Raw genomic sequence first — 25183 nt, forward strand, 5'->3', positions numbered from 1 at the left:
CTATTCATTCTACTATTTAAAATAAATCACCTGAAATCTAAACTACTGAAAACTACTCATTGGAGGCTACTGTGGATATTACATTGTCAATGAGGACCACTTTTCCCCTGAAACCTGTAACTCTACAATTGATAGTTCTACTTGGTCGAACAAAATGTATTTATTTTAATGTACATAAGATCTTAAAAATGGAAAGAATAAGCACATTCATGTCCTCAACTACATTTTCATAACAGTCATCTTCTTTTACTTTTTTTATAGAAGCAATTTCAAACAATGTTCTGGGCATGGAACCAACAGTAGCACAGAACCTTGATTTTAACTTAGCACACTATAAACTAAAATGTCTCTGGTTTGATAGTATAAGCAACAAATTATTAAATTTTAATAATTAACCCCAAATTATTTAATAGGTTATCATTTGCTTCACATTCATTAGAATAATGGGAACTCTTCCAGCAGAAAATATTAAATTAGGATTTACTAAACCCATAAAGTATTATTCCATGAACACATGGTAATCAATAGCTTTATTTCCCCCTCAGTCTACTGCAGTGTCTGTGATATTACTGGTTTACTTAGATACCATGCAAAGGCTCACCTGTCCTTTAGATAAGCTCTCCCATCTATCAGGTCCTTGGGGTAAAAGAGAATGAAGCAATTCCATACGTTCTCGTAATGGAGGTAATAGCATGGTTGCTCCCACTGACAAAGTTTCAATTACCACCTAGTATCAAAAAAAGAAAAGTGTATTTATTGGCCTACTCTTTACCTTTTTAACAGAAACACATGAAAAATAAATGCACTGGGGTGCCTGGATGGCTCAGTGGGTTGGGCCTCTGTCTTCAGCTCAGGTCATGATCTCGGGGTCCTGGGATCAAGCCCTGCACCGGGTTCTCTGCTCAGCGATGAGCCTGCTTCCACACACCCCCAACCCCCCCACCACCCACGCCTGCCTCTCTTCCTACTTGTGATCTCTGTCTGTCAAATAAATAAATAAAATCTTTAAAAAAAAAAAAAAAGGGAAGAAAAATAAATGCACCCATTAGGATCATGGAAGTCTGAAGAAGGTAGATCACAGAAGTCTGAAGAATGTGACATGAAAAAAGAAAGCATGCAATCCTTTAGATGTCTTTAAGTAGACTAGAATAAATATTTTGAATTTGCCACTAGTAGCTAATCATCATCCAACAAATATTTAGTGTTGACTCTATTAACATTGGGCCTGGTAAGACTCTTCGCAATGTGCTACAGATGCAGAAATGAACAAGCCAGAGAGAAGTCCTGCTTCTATAAGCCTATAGTCTAATGGGAAAGAGACCCTGAGGCAAGTAATTTTAAGTGTGAAAGGAGTCACATATAGGGAAAGTAAAAGGATGTACAAACTTGATCAACATACACAAAGATCACTAAGATGGCCTATGGGCTCACAGAAGGTCTTCCTGAGAATTGGACATTTAGGTTAAGAATTTTATTTTATTTAAAGATTTTATCTATTAGGGCACCTGGGTGGCTCAGTCAGTTGGCCGCCTGCCTTCAGCTCAGGTCACGATCTCAGGGTCCCGGGATGGAGACCCGCATCGGGCTCCCTGCTCAGTAGGGAGTCTGCTTCTTCCTCATCTCCCAGCTCATGCTCACTCATGCTCTCTGTTGCTATCTCTGTCTCTCTCTCTCAAATAAATAAAATCTTAAAAAAAAAAAAAAGGATTTTATTATTTATTTGAGAGAAAGAGAGACAGAGGGCATCACAGAGAGTGAGCACGAGTTGGGGGAGAGGGAGAAGCAAGCTTCCCAATGAGCAGGGAGCCCAAAGTGGGGTTCAATCCCAGGACCCTACGATCATGACCCAAGCTACAGGCAGATGCTTAATCGACTGAGACACACATGTGCCCCAAGGTTAAGATTTTTAAAACAAGAAGGACTTAGACCAACAAACATCCAGGTAGCTATTAAGAACAGCTACATTGTCAGGGCACCTGAGTGGCTCAGTGGGTTGAGCCTCTGCCTTCAACTCAGGTCATGATCTCAGGATCCTGGGATCGAATCCCACATCAGGCTGTCTGCTTGGCGGGGAGCCTGCTTCCCCTCTCTCTCTGCCTGTCTCTCTGCCTACTTTTGATCTCTCTCTCTGTCAAATAAATAAAAATCTTTAAAAAAAAAAAAAAAAAGAACAGCTACATTGTCTTAGGCCTCATAATTTCTCAGGGTCATAGCTTCCTTATCAGTAAAATGAGGGTGCTGGACTAGAAAAAAGAAGCACTTGATGATTAAGAGCTCTTGTAAATTTAGAATGAAGAAATCTTAAAAACCTCAACAGAAGGTTTAGAATATAAAATTAAATCTCTCATACAGTAGTTGGAGGAAAATGGAAAACAGGAAAAAAAAACACAAGAAAAATTATGAGGACTCATCCAGGAAGTCTAGTATCCCAATAATAAGGAGTTCCAGAAAGAGAAAACAATGAAGAGGAAATCAATATACAGTATACTCCAAGCAACTTCTTAAAACTGAAGACTATGAGGGACACCTGAGTGGCTCAGTTGGTTGGACGGCTGCCTTCGGCTCAGGTCATGATCCTGGAGTCCCGGGATCGAGTCCCGGGATCGAGTCCCGGGATGGAGTCCCGCATCGGGCTTCCAGCTCCACGGGGAGTCTTCTTCTCTCTCTGACCTTCTCCTTGCTCATGCTCTCTCTCTCACTGTCTCTCTCTCTCAAATAAATAAATAAAATCTTTAAAAAAAAAAAAAAAAAACTGAAGACTACGAGTTTGGAAATTAAAAGGGTCCACCCAAGCATAAGCCACAATGGTTAACAACAGACCCACACCAGTTCCTATTATTTTGAAATGTGAGAACACAAAGGACAAATAGAACTTGCTACAGAACCCAGAGAGAAAAGCAGATTTCCATACAAAGGATAAAAATTTGAAGAGCACTGATTTTTCTGAGTAATAATAACTGAAAATTAGAAGACAATGACTTCTATGGTGAATGAGTTCTTAACAGGAAAATGGATTTAGATTAGAATTTTACCCCCTCAACTATTCATGAAGCTATTCAATTCACAAACTACTTCATTATGAGTATATTTTCAAAGAATATTTTTCCTATCTACCCTCTCTTAGAAGCTACTAACAGAGGTAAAAAACCAGCAGACACCACCTTAACCAAGTGATCACAGTCAAAATCTCCAGTTACAAGACACGCCAATACCATGAACCCCATGATGTGGTGTACGGACGACACATCATCATTTCTGTGGCACTCTTGCCAAAAATGTATAACCTCAACCCAATCATAAGAAAACAACAGAGATCTTCAGTAAAATAACTGACCATGACTCAGAAATTGTCTAGGTCATCAAAGACAAGGAAAAAAATGAGAAATTGTGTCACAGTGTAGGAGACTGGGGAGAAACAACAATTAACTGTAATACAGGATCCTGAATAGGATTCCTCAAAAGAACAAAGAAGTTACTGGAAAACTGATCAAATTTCTAATAAGCTGTTTAGTGTAATGAATAGTATTAAGCTAATGTTAATTTCTTGGTTTTGATAATTGTATTGCAGTTATGTACGACATTAGCATTAGGGGAAGCTAAGTGAGAAAACTATTTTTTATGCAACTTTTCCTTAAGTCTACAAATGACTCAAAATAAAGCATTTAAAAAGAAACCAAAAAAAGCAGCAAAAGTGAGTGTACAAACAGATTAAGTTCCTAGAAGTTTCAGAGATAAGGAACAGAAACAGCTTTGTACATATCCTGAGGATTCATCTCTGAAGGACTCCCCTAATAGAGTAACTACCAAGGACAGTCAAGGAATAAATAAACAATTTCTAAAGATAATTTTTAAAGTTTACTTTCCTTATTTTATTCCAGTACTTTTTGGCCTTTTAAAAATACTACACTATCATTCCTGATAAATACCAAAACAACAAAGTTCTCATTCACCACCAGGTTAATATCTCTTCTACCCACATGCCAGGGATATGTCTGTCCAGCTGAAAAATCAGTCATCTTCTATTGATATGTAATTCACATGTCATAAAATTCACCTTTTTTTTTCTAAGTATAAAATTCACTGGTTTAGTATATTCACAGAGTTGTATAACCATCACCCCATTCTAATTTTAGGACATTTTCATCACCCCAAAAAGAAATTTTGTGTCTATGAGCAGTCACTCTCCTCTCACCCTCCCCTAACCCCTAACAACCAATTGATTTACTTTCTCAATGGGTCTGCCTACTCTATACATTTCATATACATACAATCATATAATATATGGCCTTTTGTGACTGACTTCTTTCACTTACCACAATGCTTACAAGGTTCAGTCATGCTATAGCATGTTATCAGAATCTCCTTCCTTTTTACTCCTGAATAAGATTATCCTGGTACAGACATACTACATTTAGTTCATTCATTCATCACCTGACAGACATTTGTTCATTCCACCTTTTGGTTATTATGATTAATATTGCTATGAACATTCCTATACAAGTTTTTGAATGAGTACAAGTTTTGTACTCTCAGGTACAGACCTAGGTGTGGAAATGCTACATTATATGGTAACTTAACATTAAACTATTTAAGGAACTACCTGCTTTCGAAAGCAGCTGTACCATTTTACATTAACACCAGCAATATACAAGAGTTCCAATTTCCCCACATCCTCACTAACACAATCCTGTTTTTTTGATTTAGCCTCTAAGTGGATGTGAAGAGTGTTTCACTAAGACTTTGATTTGCATTTCCCTAATGACTAAGACTGTTGAGAATTTTTTCATGTGCTTACTGGCTATATGCATATTTTCTCTGGAAACATGTCTACTCAAAATTCTTTGCTCATTTTTGAAGGTGAGTTATTAAAAATAAATAAATAAAGTTGGGTTATTTAGCTTTTTATTGTTGAGTTGCAAAGACCCTTTATATATTCTGGAAACTAGAATTTTTTTTTTAAGATTTTATTTATTTATTTGAGAGAGACTGAGCCAGAAAGAGAGAGCATGAGCAGGGGAAGGGGCAGAGGCAGAGGGAGAAGTAGACTCCCCTCCCTGGGGGAGGACACGGGACCTAGATTCCAGGACCCTGGAATCATGAACTAAACCGAAAACAGATGCTTAATGCCAACTGAGCCACCCACTGTCCCCGGAAACTAGAATATTACCAGACATACGATTTACAAATATTCCTCCCATTCTATGTATGAGCTTTATGTTCGTTTTCTTGATAATGCCCCTTGAGGCATAAATGTTTTCCATTTTGATGAAGTCCAATTTATCTCCTCTCTTTTTTGGCTGCCTGTGCTGTCAGTGTCATATCTAAGAAACTATTGCCTAATCCAGGATCATAAAGATGATGGATGAGTGGATAAGCAAAATGTGATATATATGTACAACAGAAGATTATTAAGGCTTAGAAAGGAAGGAAATTCTGACACGTGGTACAATATGGATGAACCTTGAGGACATTATGCTAAGTGAAATAAGCCAGTCACAAAAAGACAAACAGTTTCAGGATTCCACTTATATGACATATTCAGAGTGTGAAAATCAAAGAGACAGAAAGTAGAATGGTGGCTACCAGAAGCTGAAGAAAGGGGAGAATGAGGAGTTATTTTCTGGTGGGTACAGAATTTCAATTTTATAAGATGAAAAGAATTATGAAGATGGGTAGTGGTTGAACATTATGAATGTATTTAATACCACTAAACTATATTTAAAAGTGGTTAAGGTAGGGGCGCCTGGATGGCTCAATCATTTAAGCATCCAGCTCTTAATTTTGGCTCAGGTCATGCTCTTGGAGTTGTAAGATCGAACTCTGCATTAGGCTTCGAGCTGGGAATGGAGCCTGTTTGAGATTCCTTCTCTCTCCCTCTTTCCCTTCCTATCCCCTCTCCCCCTCTCTCTCAAAAAAAGAAAAGGTTAAGATAGTAAATTTTATGTTATATGTGTTTTACCATAATAAAATATAAAACTGGATCCCTGTCCTCAGAAATTTATCCTCTGGTGGAAAAGACAGACACGTTTGTGAACAGACAACTACAATACAATGTGATGCAATGAGCACACATACAGGAGAAACCTAACCTGGCAGGGGAACAGGGAATGAAAGGCTTCCCAAAGATGACCTTTGTCTTAAAGGATGAGTTAACCAAAAACATTACTCCCACCAAGAAAAGGAATAAGGGAAAAACATTCAATTGAAGTCTTCCAATATATGGTTGCATATATGAGCTACAACTTTAAGGAAAGATGTGGCTTGAGATACAGATTCCAAGTCCTATATGCTTACCTCTTGAATTTCATCTGGGACAGTTGAATCCATCAGTCTGAAAAGCAAATTTCGAAGTGGACCTGCCTGTCTCCCAAGAATGCTGGTAGCGACCCCTCCCGCAAGTGCAAGAGCAAGGTGATTTGAAAGCAGCTTTAGGCACAGCTTGAGGAAATTGTGGTGTTCCCTGAAACCAAACAAAGTGCTGTGAACTTCTGGAACATAAAAAAGCATGTGCTATACAGTTTGGGTAACATTTTTTTCTCTTTAAAAATTTTGTCAAATTATGACCAATAGTGATTTTTAAAATGTAATTCATGAAATCATGGGTAACTTTTCCTAAAGGTCATTATCAATTAAGTACCTAAGTTTAGCTCTTTTTTAGATTCTAAAGAAGTTTAACATAATTGAGGGGAAAACAGAACAAAAAAGTAAGTCAAACTCAAAATGATTAATAGATATTACACACACACACACACACACACACACACACACACAATATACATATATATAACATACCTTGATGAAGGGAAAGGGAGTGGGGGAATCTCACTGTTTATTTTATCACAGTATCTCTCAAGAAAAGAACGCAGGTGTGAGAAGGTACTCTCTTCAAGATCTACACAATAAGGTCGGTGCCATGCAACAACTTGTCTAGAAGGAAACATAAGAAAATCATGTAATAGCCTTAACAGAGGAATTTTCACATATGATCAAAAACAAAATTTAAACCATTAATAAAGATGAAAGATTTCAACAAAATATACAGAAGGCCTTCTTCATTATAAAAGTTAAAACCCTTCATTTTATCAACCAAGGAAAACCAAGAATTTGTCATCCCTGGAGTTCTTCAAAAAGAAAACATATAGACACAACCTGCTTTGGAAGGTTGGATATTCACTCACTTAAAGGCAAAGATCTGAGCCACAGGATCTACTACAGTCTTCCGGTTCTAAGGGTCTGTAAAATGTATATTTCATATTAAGAAAAACAGCCTGACTCTGTAGAAGAGAAAACTGAAAGCTATTAAAAGAAAAACTCCTGAGACACCTAGGTGGCTCAGTCAGTTAAGCATATAACTCTTGGTGTTGGCTAGGACATGATCTCACAGGCCACGAGATCGAGCCCCACATCAGGATCCACACTCAGTGGGAAGTTTGCTTGGGATTCTCTTTCTCTGCCACTCATGTGCACACACTCTCTCGAATAAATAAATAAATCTTAAAAAAAAAAAAAAAAAGAATAACTCCTAAAGACTCTTGTGAAGACTGTCAAGATCTTGGGAACCAACTCTCTATATATGAAGTGGGAAGTTGCATATTTAATATGAAAAGCAAATTATTTATAATCAATTTATTATATTTTTAGCTTTTGTTTTGGAGAGTGATTATAAATGTTTTTTATTGGTTAAAATGTCATAAAAAATCCACCTGAATCAAAGGTCTGGAAGGCAAATATAATACATGTCAAGTTTAAATTAGCCCCCATGCATCTGAAAATATCTGAAACACCCCTAAAATTCCTTAAAATTCACACTCCTAATAAAAATCATCTACCTGATTTTCTCTTTAGGAAAAAGCTAAATTTCTGCAAAAGTAACTTCCTTTATTTAAAAAGTATAGCCACTAATTATTTCAAAAAACCAACCAGACAAAGGCCACTGAGGCTAATCAACTGTTTAGTTCTGGGGCGCCTAGGTGGCTCAGTCAGTTAAGCATCAGCATTTGGCTCAGGTCATGATTCCAGGGTCAGGGCTCAGCAAGGGAGTCAACTTCTCCCTCCCCCTCCCTCCCCACTCATGCTCTCTTTCTCACTTTCTCAAATAAATAAAATATTTTAAAAAAATAAAACCTAGTTCTGAGTTCATTTCAATGTAACTTCCTCTTAATAAGGAGACATTTAATTTTTAAAATCAGATCCTAGAGACAGAGAAGGAATTCAAAATATTTAAAGGACACTTAAATCAAGAAAATTTCTTAAATAAAGGGTATAATTTCTTGCTTATATAATATAACCTCAACATTCAAGTCGGAAGAACTCTAGATGTCATGCCTGTGATAGTAAAAAAATCAACAGCATAAATGTTCGGAAGGGCATTTTATGAACAAGGTACTATTACTTTTGTTTTCACTGGTGTTTCTGTTATTAGAATGTAAGAATTTTTAAACATGGCATTCTTACCTATCCCTAGGAAGAGCAGTCCATGCTAGACTATGTGATGTTCCAGCAGAGATCTGCTGAATAGCTATGCCATCTAAGCCACTCACTTTCTTTGGTTTAGTAATAGGACCTGTGGAATTTCCTTGGCCACACTGCCCCATTGAGTTATTACCCCAGGCATAAACTTCATTATCTAAAAATAAAATAAAGAAAAGCCAAATTTAAATGTAATACATTTATAGACGGTAACTTAATATTATTTCTTTTAAAAACAAATGACATTACCATGAGAAAGAGCCAAACAATGACTGTCTCCAATAGAAATATCAACTATTCTTGTGGCAGCCAGTTCTTCAATAAGCTTGGGTCTCAAAGCAGTAGCTTCTGAAGAACCACAACCTAGACAAGCTCCACAGCCCCAAGCATAGACCTGAAACAAACAGAAATGCATAAAATATCCTGAGGTACTAAGTTGAAGACTTATGTTGTTTAAAAATAAACATCATCTAGGGGTGCCTGGGTAGCATAACCGGTTAAGTGTCCAACTCTTGGTTTTGACTTAGGTCATGATCTGAGGATCATGAGATGGAGCCCTGCACCAGGCTCTGCACTGAGACTGGAGCCTGCTTGGGATTCTCTCTTCCCCCTCTCCCTCTGTGCCAATCAATCAATCAATTTAAAAAATCTTTTTTAAAAAAATTAAACAAATAAGTAAGAGTGTGGCTTGATACCAAATAATGTTCTGGGCACCTGTGTGGCTCCATCAATTAAGCGTCCACCTTCAGCTCAGGTCATGATCCCAGGGCCCTGGGATCAAACCCTGCACTGGGCTCCCTGCTCAGCAGGTAATCTGCGTCTCCCTCTTCCCCTCCCCCTGCTTGTACTCTCTCTCAGCTTCTCTCAAATAAATAAAATCTTGAAAAAAATAAATAATAACTTTCTGTTGCTAAAATTAATATTTACTGTTTTGATTGTTAAAGATTTTAGAGTTATTTATTTTGCTGTTTTTAAATGTTCACTACACAGGTAGACAAGCAGCTGAGCTGCAAAGAAAAATAATCACAGAAAAAATAGAAGGATCTTAGAAGGATTTTAGCAGCTTAGAAGTACTGTTGCTATTTTACAACTTCTCCTTCATATGTTTCCTACTCTGTGGGTCTCAACAAATATTTCTTGGTTATTAGACCAAGGTGTGTACATATAAAATGAATTATGTAAGTCACAAAACTGGTGTTTATGATTCAGTTAAAAATCACATCACCTCATTGTTATAATAATTTTAATGATCACTTACAAAGAGGGCCATGTGAAGCATGTGAAGCGGTAGTCAACATAGCTCTCTGAACATCTTCATTTTTGTCTAATTAATACTACAACAACCAACGACTGATTTAAGAAGCTTAGGGGAAAGATGAGTTGAAGAGGAAGATAAAAGGGTGAATGACTGTCAGTTGGGCAGCCCAAAATCAAAACAATCAGCAAACTGAGTGACTTTTTTTTCCCCCCATTGGTGGGTTCTGGTAATATCATATAGACTCTTACCCTTAGGCTACTGGGTTCAGGAATTTTTTTGTCTTGTAATTCTTTCACAAAAGACTACTGAGAGATTAAGCCTCTTAAGCAAAAAAGAAACAAAGAAACAAAGAAAGAAAGGAAGGAAGAAAGAAAGCGAGCAGCAAATACTTGTACCAGTTGCTAGAGAACTACTTTAGAAAGAAAATTCCAGTACACTAAAGGTATACATAAGGAGGGATTAACAACTAAAGACAAGTAAGGTGAAAAAATACATAAAGTAATTCAAAATCTCCTAAATCACTCATCAAATACAATACAGTACTGTCACTCAATAAGACCCCTATTGCTAGAGTTTGCTCTTGCAGTGTTCCTCTGGTTGAACAGAAGATGAAGAAATACTTGGCTTGTATTTAGGGACCTTGTTGTATAAAATACAAATACTGTATTTTTCAACATAAGAATTACACTTAATATGATGGGAAGTCAGCAGTGAAGTGGCCTGAGAGGACTGAGGGAAAAACAGATGTTGATCATCTCATGCTCAGCAAATTTAATGGTAAACAGAACTACCCCTGTCATTTAAACGTATTTCTCCCTCACTTAATTTTTTCCTAAGTATGTATATTTAATTTCACATAACTTAGCATACTCATGATACAACTATTCTATATAGCAACTAACTCACAATTTCCTTTGAAATTCAATATAATAAATGTATTACCATCATTAGCAACTAACAGTTCAACAGTACTTGGTAATTTATAGAAACTTTCAATTCATGTAATTACCCTGCATGATCATTTGTAAGCAAAGCATAAATCATTACCCCTCTCATACAAAAGAACCCTATGATGATCAAGGGAGGTCTGCGATTTGCCTATTGGCTATACATTAAACAAGTAAGCATCTTCTGGCTTCAATTCATAGATTCTTACCACAAAACCCATAGTGAAAAAGATGTAAAAGAGAAGTTCCAGGTCTTAAGGCAGTATCCAGCACTGTAACAAATGACTAATGTAATGAAATATAGGGTAACGAATAGTTTGAGTTTGATTTTTTAAGACACAAGGCATTCTAGTCTCTCCAAAATAATTACACTATATGCTAATTTCAGCTTTGCTGTTCATCAGCCTTGTGAGTTAGTCAGAAAACATTTTTATACCACTACCTGGCACGTAACTGTTTCCTATATGTAAGAAAATGAGTGGTCAGCTCATTTTTTCATTGTGGATGCTGATGGATTTAAGAAGAAAATTATTATTAGTCTATCACCATACCTAGACCCTCTGCATCACCAACAAAAAAACAGAGAGAAATCAAAGTATGCAAACAAAGTTCAGAAGTTTATAAAGAGATTAAAGTTCTGACTATCCTAAGCCTGACTAACCCTTTCTTAGAAACACCTATCCCTCTCACATCATTTTTCCTTATGGAAATTTCTCCTTACCCTCTCTTTTGATCACCTTTTGCCTTCTTAGTTCCTATCACTGGTTTCAACAAGATCTATTCACACTTTCTCCCACTATCCATAATTTTTAGGAAAGAATTTAAGGGGTGCTGAGTGCTAAAAAGGTTTTAAAAAACCTCTTAATACAAAGAATGGGGCTGAGGACAGATTTATCTGGGTCACACAGGCCAGGTGAGAAAATCTGGTTCCTTTGCAAATATTCTACCTCTTCAAACAGGAGAAAATATTTCATTTCAATAGATTGCCTTTAAAACGTTACCTTTTTTAAGGGAAGCCTGGGCGGCGAAGTCGGTTAAGCATCTGACTCTTGGTTTCAGCTCAGGTCATCATCTCAGGACCCTGAGATGGAGCACCACATGGGCCTCTACATTCAGCATGGAGTCTGCTTAAGACTGTCTGTCTTTCTGTCTTTATTTCGCCCCCAACCTCTCTCTCTCAAATAAATAAATCTTAACAAGAAAAATGCATTTTTTAACGTTAAAGTTTAATTATGATTATTACTTTTTAGTCACCTACTCCTCTGAAATAATTTAATCCTTTTATGCTCATCCCTTATTCCTACCTGCCCTGTTGATGTTAAAGCAAGCGAAGACTGGCTCCCAGCACAAACTTTGCGAATGAACATTCCTTGTAAAGCTTCAACAACTTTAGGTTTATACACTCTGTTAGTATCTCCATGGCCAAGTTTGCCTACCAAAAAAAGCACATTCAAGTTAAACAGTTTACTTGTTTTAAAGAACCTCTATGCTTTACCTAAGTATACATATTGATAAATATCACTCATCTTTCCATCACTAAACTGATGTGCAAAACTCTGTTTCTGACAGCAAGGAGGTGAACAAATGAATTTACAAGAAAGAAACAGAAACAACCCACAGGCTACTCAATTCTTAATTTCAAGCAATTAAAACCACTTTAAGGGAAATATGGAAAACTGTTTTTCTTTCTCTACTTTTAACGGTCATATTTCCAACTTCAAGTTTGCTGGTTTAATAAATAGGCTGTAATACAAGGAGTTTATATGTATCCACTTATTTTTAATTTTTTAACAGAGCCAATAGTTACTAAAATAGAAAACTCAGCAAATCACTAAAGAAGAAAAACAAATGGCCAACAACATATAAACTCAACCTCACTAAGAATCAAGGAAATATTAAATGATACCATTTTCACTATTGAAATTATTTTTAAGTACTCTTAATTTTAAGATTTAATGTTAAGTGTTTGTTATTGAAAGACATGGAAAAATAAGCAATCTCACACTGCTGGAAGTTGTGAATAAGTGGACAAAGATTTAGTCATTCATTGTGTAATTTTTGATACAGAAAAATATTTGGAAACCATGTAGGTACTCAACAGTAAACCGATTTTTTTAAGTTGTATTACAATCACATAAAGGGATACATTGAGCTACCCTGACAAATTTAGAGCCATAGGAAGATTTTTTTTCTAAAAACTGTCAGACAAAAACCAGCAGATTATAAAAAATCTAAGACACATGTCTGCTTTAGTTTTCAAAAAAGGCATCTATGTGGAAATATACATACATGTTTATATAAATACATATATATTTAGAGGTCTATCTATGTAAGTTAACAATGGCTATAGCAACATTTGTTGAAACAGTTCATTTAAATTTCTATAATTTCTACTCATCATTAGAGTTTTCCTATAATAAGCATATATAACAGAAAAGTACATCTTTTTAAATCTCAAGAAAACAAGCCCAACACTATCAATAAATAATTTTTTACATACCATTGTCTCCTCCTCCAAAAGACCATACAGTTCTCCCATCTTTAGACAAAGCAATAGTATGTGAACTGCCACAAGAAACCTCTCCAACATTGCTAATGTCTTTTACTAATGTTGGAATGTTACGGCTGTTACTGTCTCCATGACCTTGGATAAAACACACACAACAAAGAATAATGTTGTTAATGCTTTTTCTTTAGTCATTACATCACAGGCAGAATAATCATTTTAAGTTAATGACAGAAATGAGGTATTTTTAAAGTGCAATTTGAAAGACAGAATCATTTCCAGTATCTATCTTCCCATCCAATCATCTAGGCTGCTCTCAAACTGAGACCCACAGTCCCTTCAGTGAATCATTAGCATATTCTATACATGCTCTTCTCCCAGCACTTGTCTAATGATACCTAGTACCATGCATATGTCAACTTGTTTTCACACATATTTTAGGATTATGATGGTATCTTTCTTGTCCCTGAAATCCTTAGGTGTCTGCTCATAATAGGTACTCAGTAAATACTTGCTGGATTTAATTACAGCTTAAATTTCAGCACTAGAATCCAGGTATTCGCTGTATAAAACTGTGTTCCTCTGGGCTAAAACTAACAAAATAAATAACAGGGGTTTTTGCCTATTAAATCTAGCCTCACTGCTTCTCAGTAACCATCATTTCTATTTTTCTCTGAGAATAACTTCAATTTTAAAAAAGCTTACCTAATCTTCCAAAGTCTCCTTCGCCCCATGTGTATAATTCACCATCCTCTGTGACAGCAGCACTATGTCTGTACCCAGCAGACACACAAACAACTACCTGCATTGCACACAAAACACACCAAGATGAAGAACATGCAGATGCTAAAACATGTAGTTCACATTTGATCTTACACACAGATACTGCAGAGACACTGATATTCGCAACTTATCCAGAAGTTACCACATACAGTTGTAGAGGGTGTGCCCAGGATAGGTGCCTGGGGTCATGAAATGCTGAAATACAGCCTCTGCTCTGTTTGCCAAGCCACGAAACCTAGCTTCCACCCAGAGAAGATAACTTTCCTTAGTTCACGCAAAGGCACTCCAAAGGTTAGCAGGAGCCCTAAAAGCATCAATCTAATCACTTGTAAGAATACTGTATCACAAATCAAGAGCTGGCAGGGCTAAATAAACACTCATGGAACAACGAAAAAATTTTAAATATAATGTTAATATAAAACCTACAATCCTGGCTAATCAAGAAAAACTCATTATGTAATAGGGATGACTCTCAAAAACACAGTTACTATTAACCAATGCAGGAAGATCTAAGCAGTAATAAGCTTACATTAATTAAACTCTTAGCAGTATCTCTTTACCCCTCAATTAGCTATAGAGTTGATGAGTAGAATCAGGGGATTAACAGTATACAGCAACATAATTGGGAGATGACTCCTAGCTTTTACCACTGATCAAAATAATGATTTAACAGAAAAAAAAAAAACTATACAAATTACTCTGCCTCTTTTCAATCTCCAAAAATTAGAACTCACTTGAGAAAATTCAAAATTTAGATTCAATAAAAAATACTGAGCACCATGTGGCACCTGGGTGGCTCAGTCAGTTAAGTGTCTGCCTTCAGCTCAGGTCATGATCTCAGGGTCCTGGGATCAAGCCCCATTATCAGGCTCCCTGCTCAGATAGAGGAGTCTGCTTCTCTACCTACCCCTCCCCCCCATTCATGCATCATCTCTCTCTCTCAAATAAATCTTTAAAAAAAAAACAAAAACAAAAAAACACTGCACACCTAATACATTCTAGATAATATGCTAAAAACTACTAAAATTTTTATCTAAAAATTATTAGTTTACTTTTTGGAACCTTTTTCCTTTATGATATTCATACTAAGTTATATTTAATTAGCAAAGTTCCCATTAAAAAATAGGACATTAAAAGGAATATAATGTTTAAAGAATTGGAATGAAGAAAGAAGGTGCTTAAAGTAGTAGTAGTATTTTCCTGAAAATTTCCTTAAAGCCCCACATTCAGCATCTTATCAAGTATCCCATGATGTTGTCAGGTGAAACATTCCAAAGCTCACTGCTTGGGGTTGATGTCTAAGTTAAAATACTACAAGTTATAATAAAGTAAAATTCATTTGATAGACAATCTTGTCAGACAACCTCCCATGAAGGAAAGTGTCCCACTTGCAATTATGGCATAATATAAAAATTTAAACTTTGAAAAAGTCTTATATAAAAAAACTTTTGTGGCAAGAATGTAATCTTAAAATAGAGGAACCTGTATAACTGCATATAACTATAAGTGCAGGAAAATACCTTCACTTCTTTAAAGAAAGGTAAAATAGAAATTGGAAGAGGAGATCTAGGTTCAGTTTCTAATGGTGCTAATTATTTGTGTGACCTTCAGCAAATGAGTTAACCACTCTAAATGTCTTATTTCTATTAAAATGACACCTCCTCCAACTTTATGGCCCCATTATCTAATATCACACCCCATCCAAGTTAATATCTAATACATTACTCAATTTTTTCTTTATTATTATTTGAAATTATGTGCTTACTCATCTCTAACCACAGATTAAAAGTTCCATGAGACTAAGAATCTTGTGTTTTGTTCACTACTATGTGTCTAATGCCTAAAACACTGCCTGGCATTTGGAAGATACTGAAATATCTTATGTATCTGGACAGTGTATCTGGATACACTGTCAAGATAGATATTCCAGATAGAATATCTGTAAGTATTTGTGAAATGGATGATTCTCAGTTTCCTCATGTGAAATGAGAGTAATAACTACCTTAACAAAGTTGTTATAAGAATTAAAATTATGTATGTGAAAGTGTTTTGTAAACCACAAAAGCAAATATCCAAAGGATAAAAAGGATTTGGGAGTGAGGGTAACTTTAGAAAGAATACATCAAAATCTGAAAGATATCATCACTTACAGCACAGCACATCTAATTATTTTTAAATACAAAAAGAAAGCACATACCTTTCCCTGCAGAGGGCCCTGAATAAGCTTGGGATATTTCTGTGTTGAACTATTTCCATGTCCCAGTTTCCCATAGTCACCATCTCCCCAACTGAAGACTTCTCCTTCTGTTGTAAAAGCTAAGGTGTGACCATCAGATCCTTTAGAAGATGAAACCTTTTTAATGGACCTGTGAGGTTCAAATGTTAACTTTTTTAAAGTGGACTGATTATTAGAATCTCCAAGGCCCAGTCTCCCATAGCTGCCTTTACCGCAAGCTCTGACAGAGCCATCCGTAGAAATAACAAAAGTGCAGTATTGTCCAGCTTCAATCTATAAGCAAAGAGAACAGTAAAATAAAATGTTTCTGTAAGACTCAGAGTATAATATTTAACGCTAGTTTTATCAAAGAGGTTCAAAGTCTTTAAAAGCACAATATGGCACTATTCTACAGAGAAATTAAACAGAAAATTATGAAAACTATTAATGGTTTCCTCATGTTGACTTTATTGTTGAGCATAAATTACTGAATATTTTCTCTCTTCAGGATATCTACCCAGTCATGATTCAATAAAACAACAAAGTAAAATGTTTTACCTCATCTTATAATTGGTGGATGAAGAGCAAGAAATAAAATTATCCCATCAATTCCTTTGAGTCCATTATGGCAAGGGCCATATAAAATATATTTTACACTCATTTAAAAAAAAAAACACCTAAGTTTTAGTGAAACTAATAAAAAAATAGAAAGTTCTAGCTTGACTAAAAGGTAGCTACAAATGTAAATAAGTGATCATAATAAGAAAATAAAATGCCAATCTGGCAAAAGAAAAATTCCAGTTTTTACTTAGTCCTATTTGCCATTTGCACTGAATATAATGGTAAGTCTGTCGTCATTCATAATTCTTTTCAAAAATCCAGCTCCTATTTAATTTTTTGAAACTTAGAAACCGTGCTAGGGAAATGAACTAAAAATGGGTTTTTTTCCTATTAAAATGAAAAAAAGTGATATAGCATGGTATACAGAAACAATACAGATAAGAAACAAGACTCTTGGGGCGCCTGGGTGGCTCAATGGGTGAAAGCCTCTGCTTTCGGCTCAGGTCATGATCCCAGAGTCCTGGAATGGAGCCCCGCATCAGGCTCTCTGCTCAGCAGGGAGCCTGCTTCCCCCACCCCCACCCTCTGCCTGCCTCTCTGCCTACCTGTGATTTCTGTCTGTCAAATAAATAAATAAAATCTTTAAAAAAAAAAAAGAAACGAGACTTCACTCATTTAAAAAAAACTCTTAACACTACTTAGAGCAAACCATCTACCAATTTATAAGATATGTAGAGGACTCACAGTCTGAGCATCAGAGAAACTGGGAGCCAGTTTGGGCTGTAATATTTTCTCCTGCGTGCCTTCCACCAATTGATGGCTGCTGTTGCTCCCCCAGACATAAACCTCACAGGTTTCTGAGACAATGGGTGCATCACCAGTCTGAATGCTATCTGGGCTAGCACATGTTCTTGAGTAATCAGATGCCATTCTGCAAACCTATTAAAATTAAAAATATGCAATAAATAGGCAAGAAATTCTTAGTGGAGACATTTTCATAAATGTTATCTGAAATTACTGTTTATTTTCCTTATTTCTGAAACTCTCAACGGCTCAAATAACTTAAGAATACATCTAATTTTAAATGCAGATGGCTAGACTACATACTCCTGCAAAAGATACTAATAAAGGTGGCAAAAATGAGGAGGAGGAGACACATAATCAAGACTTTTTTTGACTAGTAATTATGGCACACACAGCATTTCAGGAAAAAGAAAAAACACCTTAAAAAACAAAGTAGAAGGGGCGCCTGGCTGGCTCAGTCAGTAAAGCATGCAACTCTTGATCTCAGGGTTGTGGGGCTTGAACTTTTGAAAACTTACTTAAAAAAAAAAAAATTGATAATCCTATAACCTTAATACAATGAATGTTATCTTTTTTACCTACATTCTTCCAGAATTTTACATGTACACATTCTTTAACATAGTTAACACGGTGGAAATATAAAAGTGATGAAACAAAAGTCAGACAAAATTTTCCACAGCTAACTTATCTTCATGAATGAACTGATAATTTTCCATCTATGTAAAAACCCCAGTTTATTTAACCCTTTTCTTTTAAACAAGACATTTAGAGTCTTTTTGTTACACAAGCCATTTCTAAGAACATAGTTACTACCTTTTTCATTACTTCTTAAGTAGAGAAGCTCAAAAATGAGGCTACTCTATCCCAAAACAACAACAATCTTATGATTCTTGAAACATACTCTAGCAAACTGCTTTCCAAAACGGTGCTACTATGTATCACCAGCAGTACATTTTATGTACACATAAAATAAAAATCATTGCTTATTTACCATCTGTGTTGAATATAATGGTAAAGTTTGTTGCTATTCATAATATATTTTTAAAAACCATACTTCTCTACCTGCCGCCCCCCACAGCCCTGCCAAAAGGATAGGCCCCAGGGTGGCCATTCCAATTGCCCTAACCAAGGAATACCTCTATACGAGAGTACTAGTCTCACTGCATCCATACCAATAACACATATTATGCTTTTAATTTTTTGCAAAGGCTTAAGTGGGATCAAAGAGGATGCATTATTTTAACTTGACATTTTGTTATTATAACAGAACTAAAGTTTTTCTATTTCTTTGTTTACCACTAACTTTTGCCCATTTACTTAGCAGGGCTTAATGGATTTTTAACTGGCTTATACGAACTCTATGTAATAAAAATACTAACTCTGGGGCACCTGGCTGGCTCAGTCAGTAGAGCATATGACTCTGGTAGGGTCGTGAGTCAGAGCCCCACGCTGGGTGAATAGAGTACTTAAAAATATATATATATATTAACTCTGACTGCAGCTGTTGCCAATTTTTTTGTCTGTCTTATAGTGTTTTGTGTTTTTTTGTTTGTTTTGTTTTTTTTTGCTCAACCAAAACAGGAGAAGGAAAACCTTCAAAAGTCAATCTTCAAAAGCCCATTAAATGGAAGGGAATAGAATAATTTTAGTCAGAATCATTTAGTCATAATCATCCAAAACGACAGAATGACTTATGTGTTCAACATTCTCCAGGTAACATAAGGATGGTTATGAGGAAACACAAAATACACGTAAGTGAAGGCTGCCAGTCCCTAATAAGAGATCTGAAATTTTGCTGGAGACAAAAGAGGGTAGTGGGCCAAGAGTGTTAGAATTTTTTAATCTGAAGATCTATTACTATAATAAGTTTTATGATAAATCCCAGCTCTCCTCCACTCCACATTCCCCCCAAAATAAGCAAGATAGAAAAAAAATTACTTATAGGGCTTAGAAATGTGTGTTTAAAAACTGGAGCTGGGGCAGGGCAGAAATCCAGGAAGATAACAGCAGCAGCAATGACATTTTCTAAACACACTGATTCACTACACAGAACAACTACATGGCCAAACTTCAAGTCCACACTTAACATTCACAACAAAACTAGGTGACAAGGTACCTCCAATAACTCCAAAATATAAGCAGATGCAGACAGATGAGTCTGGAATAATTTGATGTGTCACAGAGCAAGAAAGCTATGAAAGATTATTAGGCCTATATCAAAAGAACTTAGGGGACGCCTGGGTGGCTCAGTTGGTTGAGCATCCAACTCCTGGTTTTGGGTCAAGTCATCATCTCAGGGTCGTGGGATTGAGCCCCATCTGGGGCTCTGTACTCAGCAGGGATTCTGCTTGAGTTTTCTCTCCTTTCTGTCTGCACTTCTCCCTGCTTGCACTCTCTTTCTCAAATAAATATCTCTTTAAAAAAAAAAAAAAAAAAGAACTTAGGAACCACCCTGAAGAGACTACTACCTTAAAAGACTATTGGCCAAAGATGAAATAATATGAGCTCCACTATAGATAATAATTTAATGGGTTAAAACTCAAACAGGTTTAAATCTATGAGTTCATAATGACATTTTTCAAATGAAATCAACTGGTCCACTTTGGAGGATGACAGACCAATTCATTAAACTGAACACTAGTTTATAAAATCAGTGTTCAAATTTTTAAAAATTGGATAGACATAATCAAGCACTTATTCAGCCTTTCTTATATGAACTGAAACAGAGTAACCAAATAATTGATAAGGGTATCAACTTTATAAAAACATTCCAATGAACAAAAGAGGAGTGACACAATTAAAATATCAACATTTTGCAACCAACCACCTATGAATTAATCATTAAACATCAAGAGTTGCTAACACCACAATAACAGAGACAACTAGAAGGAAACTGATGAAAACATCACACCACCATGTATAGTCTTGCCAAAGGGATCAAATAAGCCTCTGGATCCACCTGCCAATTTGCAGAAAATAAACAGTGAACTGCATTATGAGTAATCAATCAGCAAAAAGCCCAGGTTGTAAACAAAAACACTGATGGAAAGAAAAAAATGGAGGGGAACCTATAGATTAAGAGAGTTAAAAGACTTTTTTTTTTTTTTTTTTAAATAGGCAAGACTGCACCATAGTGTCTAGAGATACACACCTGGGTGACACAATGATAAAAGAAATGCAAGGAAGTGATTACTCTAAAAGTCAGGATAGTGGTTGCTTAGGGGAGGAGGACAGGGGTTAAGACCAGGACATGAAAGAGCCACTCAGAGTGGTTGGTAGTTTTATTTCTTTACCTGGGTACAGATTAGAAAGATATTTATTTTATAACAATTCGTTAAGCCTGACAATTGTGTATTTTTCTGTATCTGTTTTTATTTAAAAATTTTTAAAGTTACCTACACATGATACAAAGCTCAAAATGAATAAAAGGGTATACATTGAAAAGTATGTCTCCTTCCCATTCCTGATGCCAGATACCCTAGCTCCACTTTTAGGGGCAACCACTGATGCTACTTAGTTCTGCATCCTTTTCAAACACTGAATAATTATTTTCATGCTATAGCATTTTAATACAAAGTAATTTTAAATGTAAAAGCCATGGTTATTACATACCTCTTCAAAGAGACATAAAGCTGCCTCATAGAGTGAGCATAAGCCATCAGATGTTCTGGTTGGTTCCCTCCACTGACTCCGATCAGCAGATGAACCCTACAGTTTCAGGAGAGAAACATACATATTAAAATTACTTAAATATTCCACGGAAGTATCTGAGGAACTGTATATGTGAGTATGCATGCTAAGATCAAATCCTAACATTAGGTCATGAAACCAACTTTTACACAGAAGTGTTACAAAAGATGGAGCTATTGAGTGAAACAGTAAATTAAGTGTCAATCCCTCAGTGACTGTTTCTTCAACATAGGGCTTGCCTAGAAACAGACAAGGAGGCAGAATTTTGCCAATTACATGTTCTTTGGGTGGCCAATATCCAATAAAGGAGCCCCCAGGAAATATTCTACTCTCCTGGAGCTGCCTTGCCCACCTGTCCCTGAGGATACAGGCAAGTAGAACATAGCCAGCTTGAGTGATGACCTTGACCAGAGCAGCAGAAAGTCCATTCCTCCCTTCTTAGTTTCAGTAAAACTGAAGGCCCACAATTCAATTCATGTAGCTACCTGACTACTCCAGCAACAAAGCATCTTTTTCCTATCACAGATGAGGAATCATAGCACCGTTCTGGGACTCTCCAGAATAGGGGCCAACGGCTGTGACCAGAAATCACTGTCATTGACAAATGACAAAGCAGAAAGTGAACTTGATCTCACTCCTCCTTCAAATTTCCAAATCCTTAAATCTTTAGATCACAAATGTCAAGTTCCTTCTCTGATTTAGCAATCCTGTAATCATGAAATTTTCATCAGTGGCTCTTTTCAATGGATACTATACTGTAAAAATATTTATATTCTAAATGATGAACTGGCAGATATACCATAAAAAAGTTTATCTTCTACTATGGAAGGGAGATTGGACTAGATGCCTATAAGATCCCATCTAATCCTAAGATTATACGATTTTATCAGTTCAAACTACTTTAATTAACATGATTCTGAAGAAATGAAACAAATGTATATGTTGGCTATTTAATTCATGGCTAGTTTATCAGGTACTAACCTGCTACTGCCAAATCAATTTTTCTTTTTATCTAAGGTTGTGTTTCTCAAATTTTAATGTGGACATAAATTATCTAGAGACTATTAAAATACAGATTCCAATTCAGTAAATATAGATGGGGCCTAAGGTTCTGCGTTTCCAACAAGCTCCCAGGATATGCCAGTGCTGCCATCTGAGGCTCACTTTTTGAGTAGTAAGGCTAAAGAGAGCCACGTGTAGGTGTGGAGTCATACCAGAAGCTAAGTGTTCAAAATGAACTAGTACTGGACATACAAGGTATTGCCATACCAGCAAATACTCAGGGGTACAGACTCTGCAAATTCCATAACTAGTTGTACAATACTTCTGAGAAAAACAATTGTAATCTGTGGCTCCAATATTTAAAAGGCCATCTCTAGTGATCACCAAATCAAAAGTAGATGTGGAACAACAGCCTGCTATGCCATCCTGGGAGCTGGCACCAGAGCCATCATAATCCCCTTTTTCATGCTTTTCTACAGTATGGAAGGAAATGTTGAAAACTGCATGAAGTTTTGAGTGACAGACAGACGCGGGTTTAAATCCAGGCCACATCACTTACTGGATGTGTGAATGAAGGATAAGTCTCCTTATTCTTAGACAGGAATAATGCTGATATTACTTAGGGCTATTGGGAAGATTAGAGTTATGTACAAAACATGCTTAGCATAATTTGTAATACACAGTAAGAAAATAAACTGGTAGCAGTGATTATTAATTTGCATCACATGAACAGAGAAAGAAAATACAAGAAATCTTTAATAAATTCTTGCTCAATTTAAAAATACCAAACCAATAAAACATCCTTCAAACACCGTCACTCACTTCTGTTCTGCCCAATACGGTCAATATAGTACTCCCCACCCCCCAAATCCAGTTTCACTTTGTGTGGTTTAGCTACCCAAGGTCAATAGCAGTCCAGAAGCAGATGCTCCTTTTTCTGACATTTAATCAGAAGGTCAGTAATAGCTTAACACTAGGTCATAATGCCAATTCATTCACCCCACTTCATCTTGATCTCATCGGCATTTTATCATTTCACATCATCACAAGAAGGGTGAGTGCAGTACAGTAAGATATTTTGAAAGAGAAATGACATTTACATAACTTTTATTACAGCATATTGGTATAATTACTCTATTTTATTGTCACTGTTAATCTCTTACTGTGCCTACTTTATAAATTAAACTTTATCAGAGGTATATGTGTATGGGAAAAACCATAGTACATATAAGGTTTGGTACTATCTGCACTTTCAGGTTTCTACTGGGGTTCCTGGAACATAGCCTTCAAGGACAAAGTTAGAGGATAATGTAGTTAAAGGTAAGACTATGCCGCCACAGTCAGTAAGGATTAAAGATATCTCTAAAACCCAATCTGTACACAGAATTCTTAATGTCAAAAAGAAAATAATACTATACCTAGGCATTTTTAAAAAACAAAATTTTGTATATGTACTGCCGAAGCAAGCACAAAAAAACCCCCCAAATTTTGGAAAATACAGTACATTAAATGTATAACTTTATAAACTGTTAACATAGGAATTTCAATGGTCTAAAAATAAGTGGCAATTAAAATAACATAAATTCATGGTTTCATAGGTCGTCATTTAATTACCTCCCTCTCTTAAGCACCTATCATCAAAAATAATGGTAAACCTTTTTTTTTTTTTTCCACATTTGTCTTTTTAAGATATTCTGACAAGGACATAAGACTAGATGGAGTACATTTCCATATATTCTTGCTATCTGGTTTTACACTACTTAAAATTGCTTCAGTGACTCCCCGCTGCCTACAGGAATGAGTCTCAACACCCCACAGTACGAGATACAAGGCCCTGCCTTCACCTCATCCCATTCTACCCCATCCATCCATCCAGGGGGTTGCTCTCCTACACCTTGGTCACCTTGTGAACTCTGGTCCTCTCATCCAAAACTTCTCCAACTCCCCACACTCACACACTTCCATGTTTGCAGGCAAACTCCTTCTACTTTTCAACTAAGCTCAGGGATCATTCCTCCACAAGACATTTTCTGCCCCTTCCCTCCAGTTCTCTTCCTGTGTCTCACCACCTCCTCCTACTGCAGATCTCTACTACAGCCCATTATCATTTATTTGAAATGTCTGTGTATCTGTCTTTCTTTAAACTCTGAGCTGGCTGAAGGCATGGATGCTACAAAGCTCATTTACCGTTTCTTTTTCATTTTTGTTTTTGTTTTAAGATTTTATATATTTCTTAGAGCGAGCACAACCAGGGGGAGCGGCAAGCAGAGGGAGAGGGAGAAGCAGGCTTCCGGCTAGGCAGAGAGCCCAATGCGATGCGGGGTTCAATCCCAGAAGCCTGGCATCATGACCTGAGCTGAAGGCAGACACTAAACTAACTGAGCAACCCAGGCGCCACTCATTTACCTTTTAAACTCAGTGCCAAACAGTATCTGGCACACAGTGTTAAATAAACACCTGCTGACATCAAAGGGCAATGGTGTTTTTATTATTGTTTATTCTTTCAGAATTCAGAGATATACATTGACATTATTTCCCTCTCTTTATTTAAATATGTTAATGAGTATTTTGTGCACTCCCATTCAAACACCATTACTGCATGTGTATCATTAGTGAAGGTTAAGAATCACACAAGTAAATAAAAATAAAGGATTGAACTCATTTTTGTTAGGCCTTACATCAGGTACTCAGTTGACGGTTATGTGTCTTTCCCTTTAACTTTCAGCTTGGGGTAAGCTTTGTCCCAGTTGTTCAGGGTAGAGAAACTTAAGGCAGGGTTGGAGTCCAGAGTACTGGGAGAGGATATACCTATTTTCTGAATTCTCAGACAACACTGTAAAGTATAAAAAACGTGGGTTCGGGCGCCTGAGTGGCTCAGTGGGTTAAAGCCTCTGCCTTCAGCTCAGGTCAGGATCCCAGGGTCCTGGAATCGAGCCCCACATGGGGCT

General features: G+C 36.4%; 1 protein-coding gene across 7 annotated transcripts in view; it reads right to left on the reverse strand.

Moving 5' to 3' along the window:
• The window catches only part of LOC111153329 (HECT and RLD domain containing E3 ubiquitin protein ligase family member 1), a 169107-nt gene that overhangs the window by 114749 nt on the left and 29175 nt on the right, over positions 1–25183 (reverse strand). For all 7 annotated transcript variants that reach the window (XM_022512300.1, XM_022512298.1, XM_022512295.1 and 4 more), the window contains exons 3-13: positions 21156–21251; positions 17484–17678; positions 16161–16472; positions 13886–13982; positions 13175–13318; positions 11979–12106; positions 8719–8863; positions 8455–8626; positions 6793–6927; positions 6295–6460; positions 602–727 (exon numbers count right to left, since the gene is read on the reverse strand). In XM_022512300.1, the coding sequence (XP_022368008.1) occupies positions 602–727; positions 6295–6460; positions 6793–6927; positions 8455–8626; positions 8719–8863; positions 11979–12106; positions 13175–13318; positions 13886–13982; positions 16161–16472; positions 17484–17678; positions 21156–21251 (1716 nt within the window). The remainder of the gene's footprint in view (positions 1–601; positions 728–6294; positions 6461–6792; positions 6928–8454; positions 8627–8718; positions 8864–11978; positions 12107–13174; positions 13319–13885; positions 13983–16160; positions 16473–17483; positions 17679–21155; positions 21252–25183) is intronic.

This window comes from Enhydra lutris, unplaced genomic scaffold, assembly GCF_002288905.1.
Source record: "Enhydra lutris kenyoni isolate GAN:26980312 unplaced genomic scaffold, ASM228890v2 scaffoldscaffold31, whole genome shotgun sequence".
Lineage (NCBI taxonomy): Eukaryota > Metazoa > Chordata > Mammalia > Carnivora > Mustelidae > Enhydra > Enhydra lutris.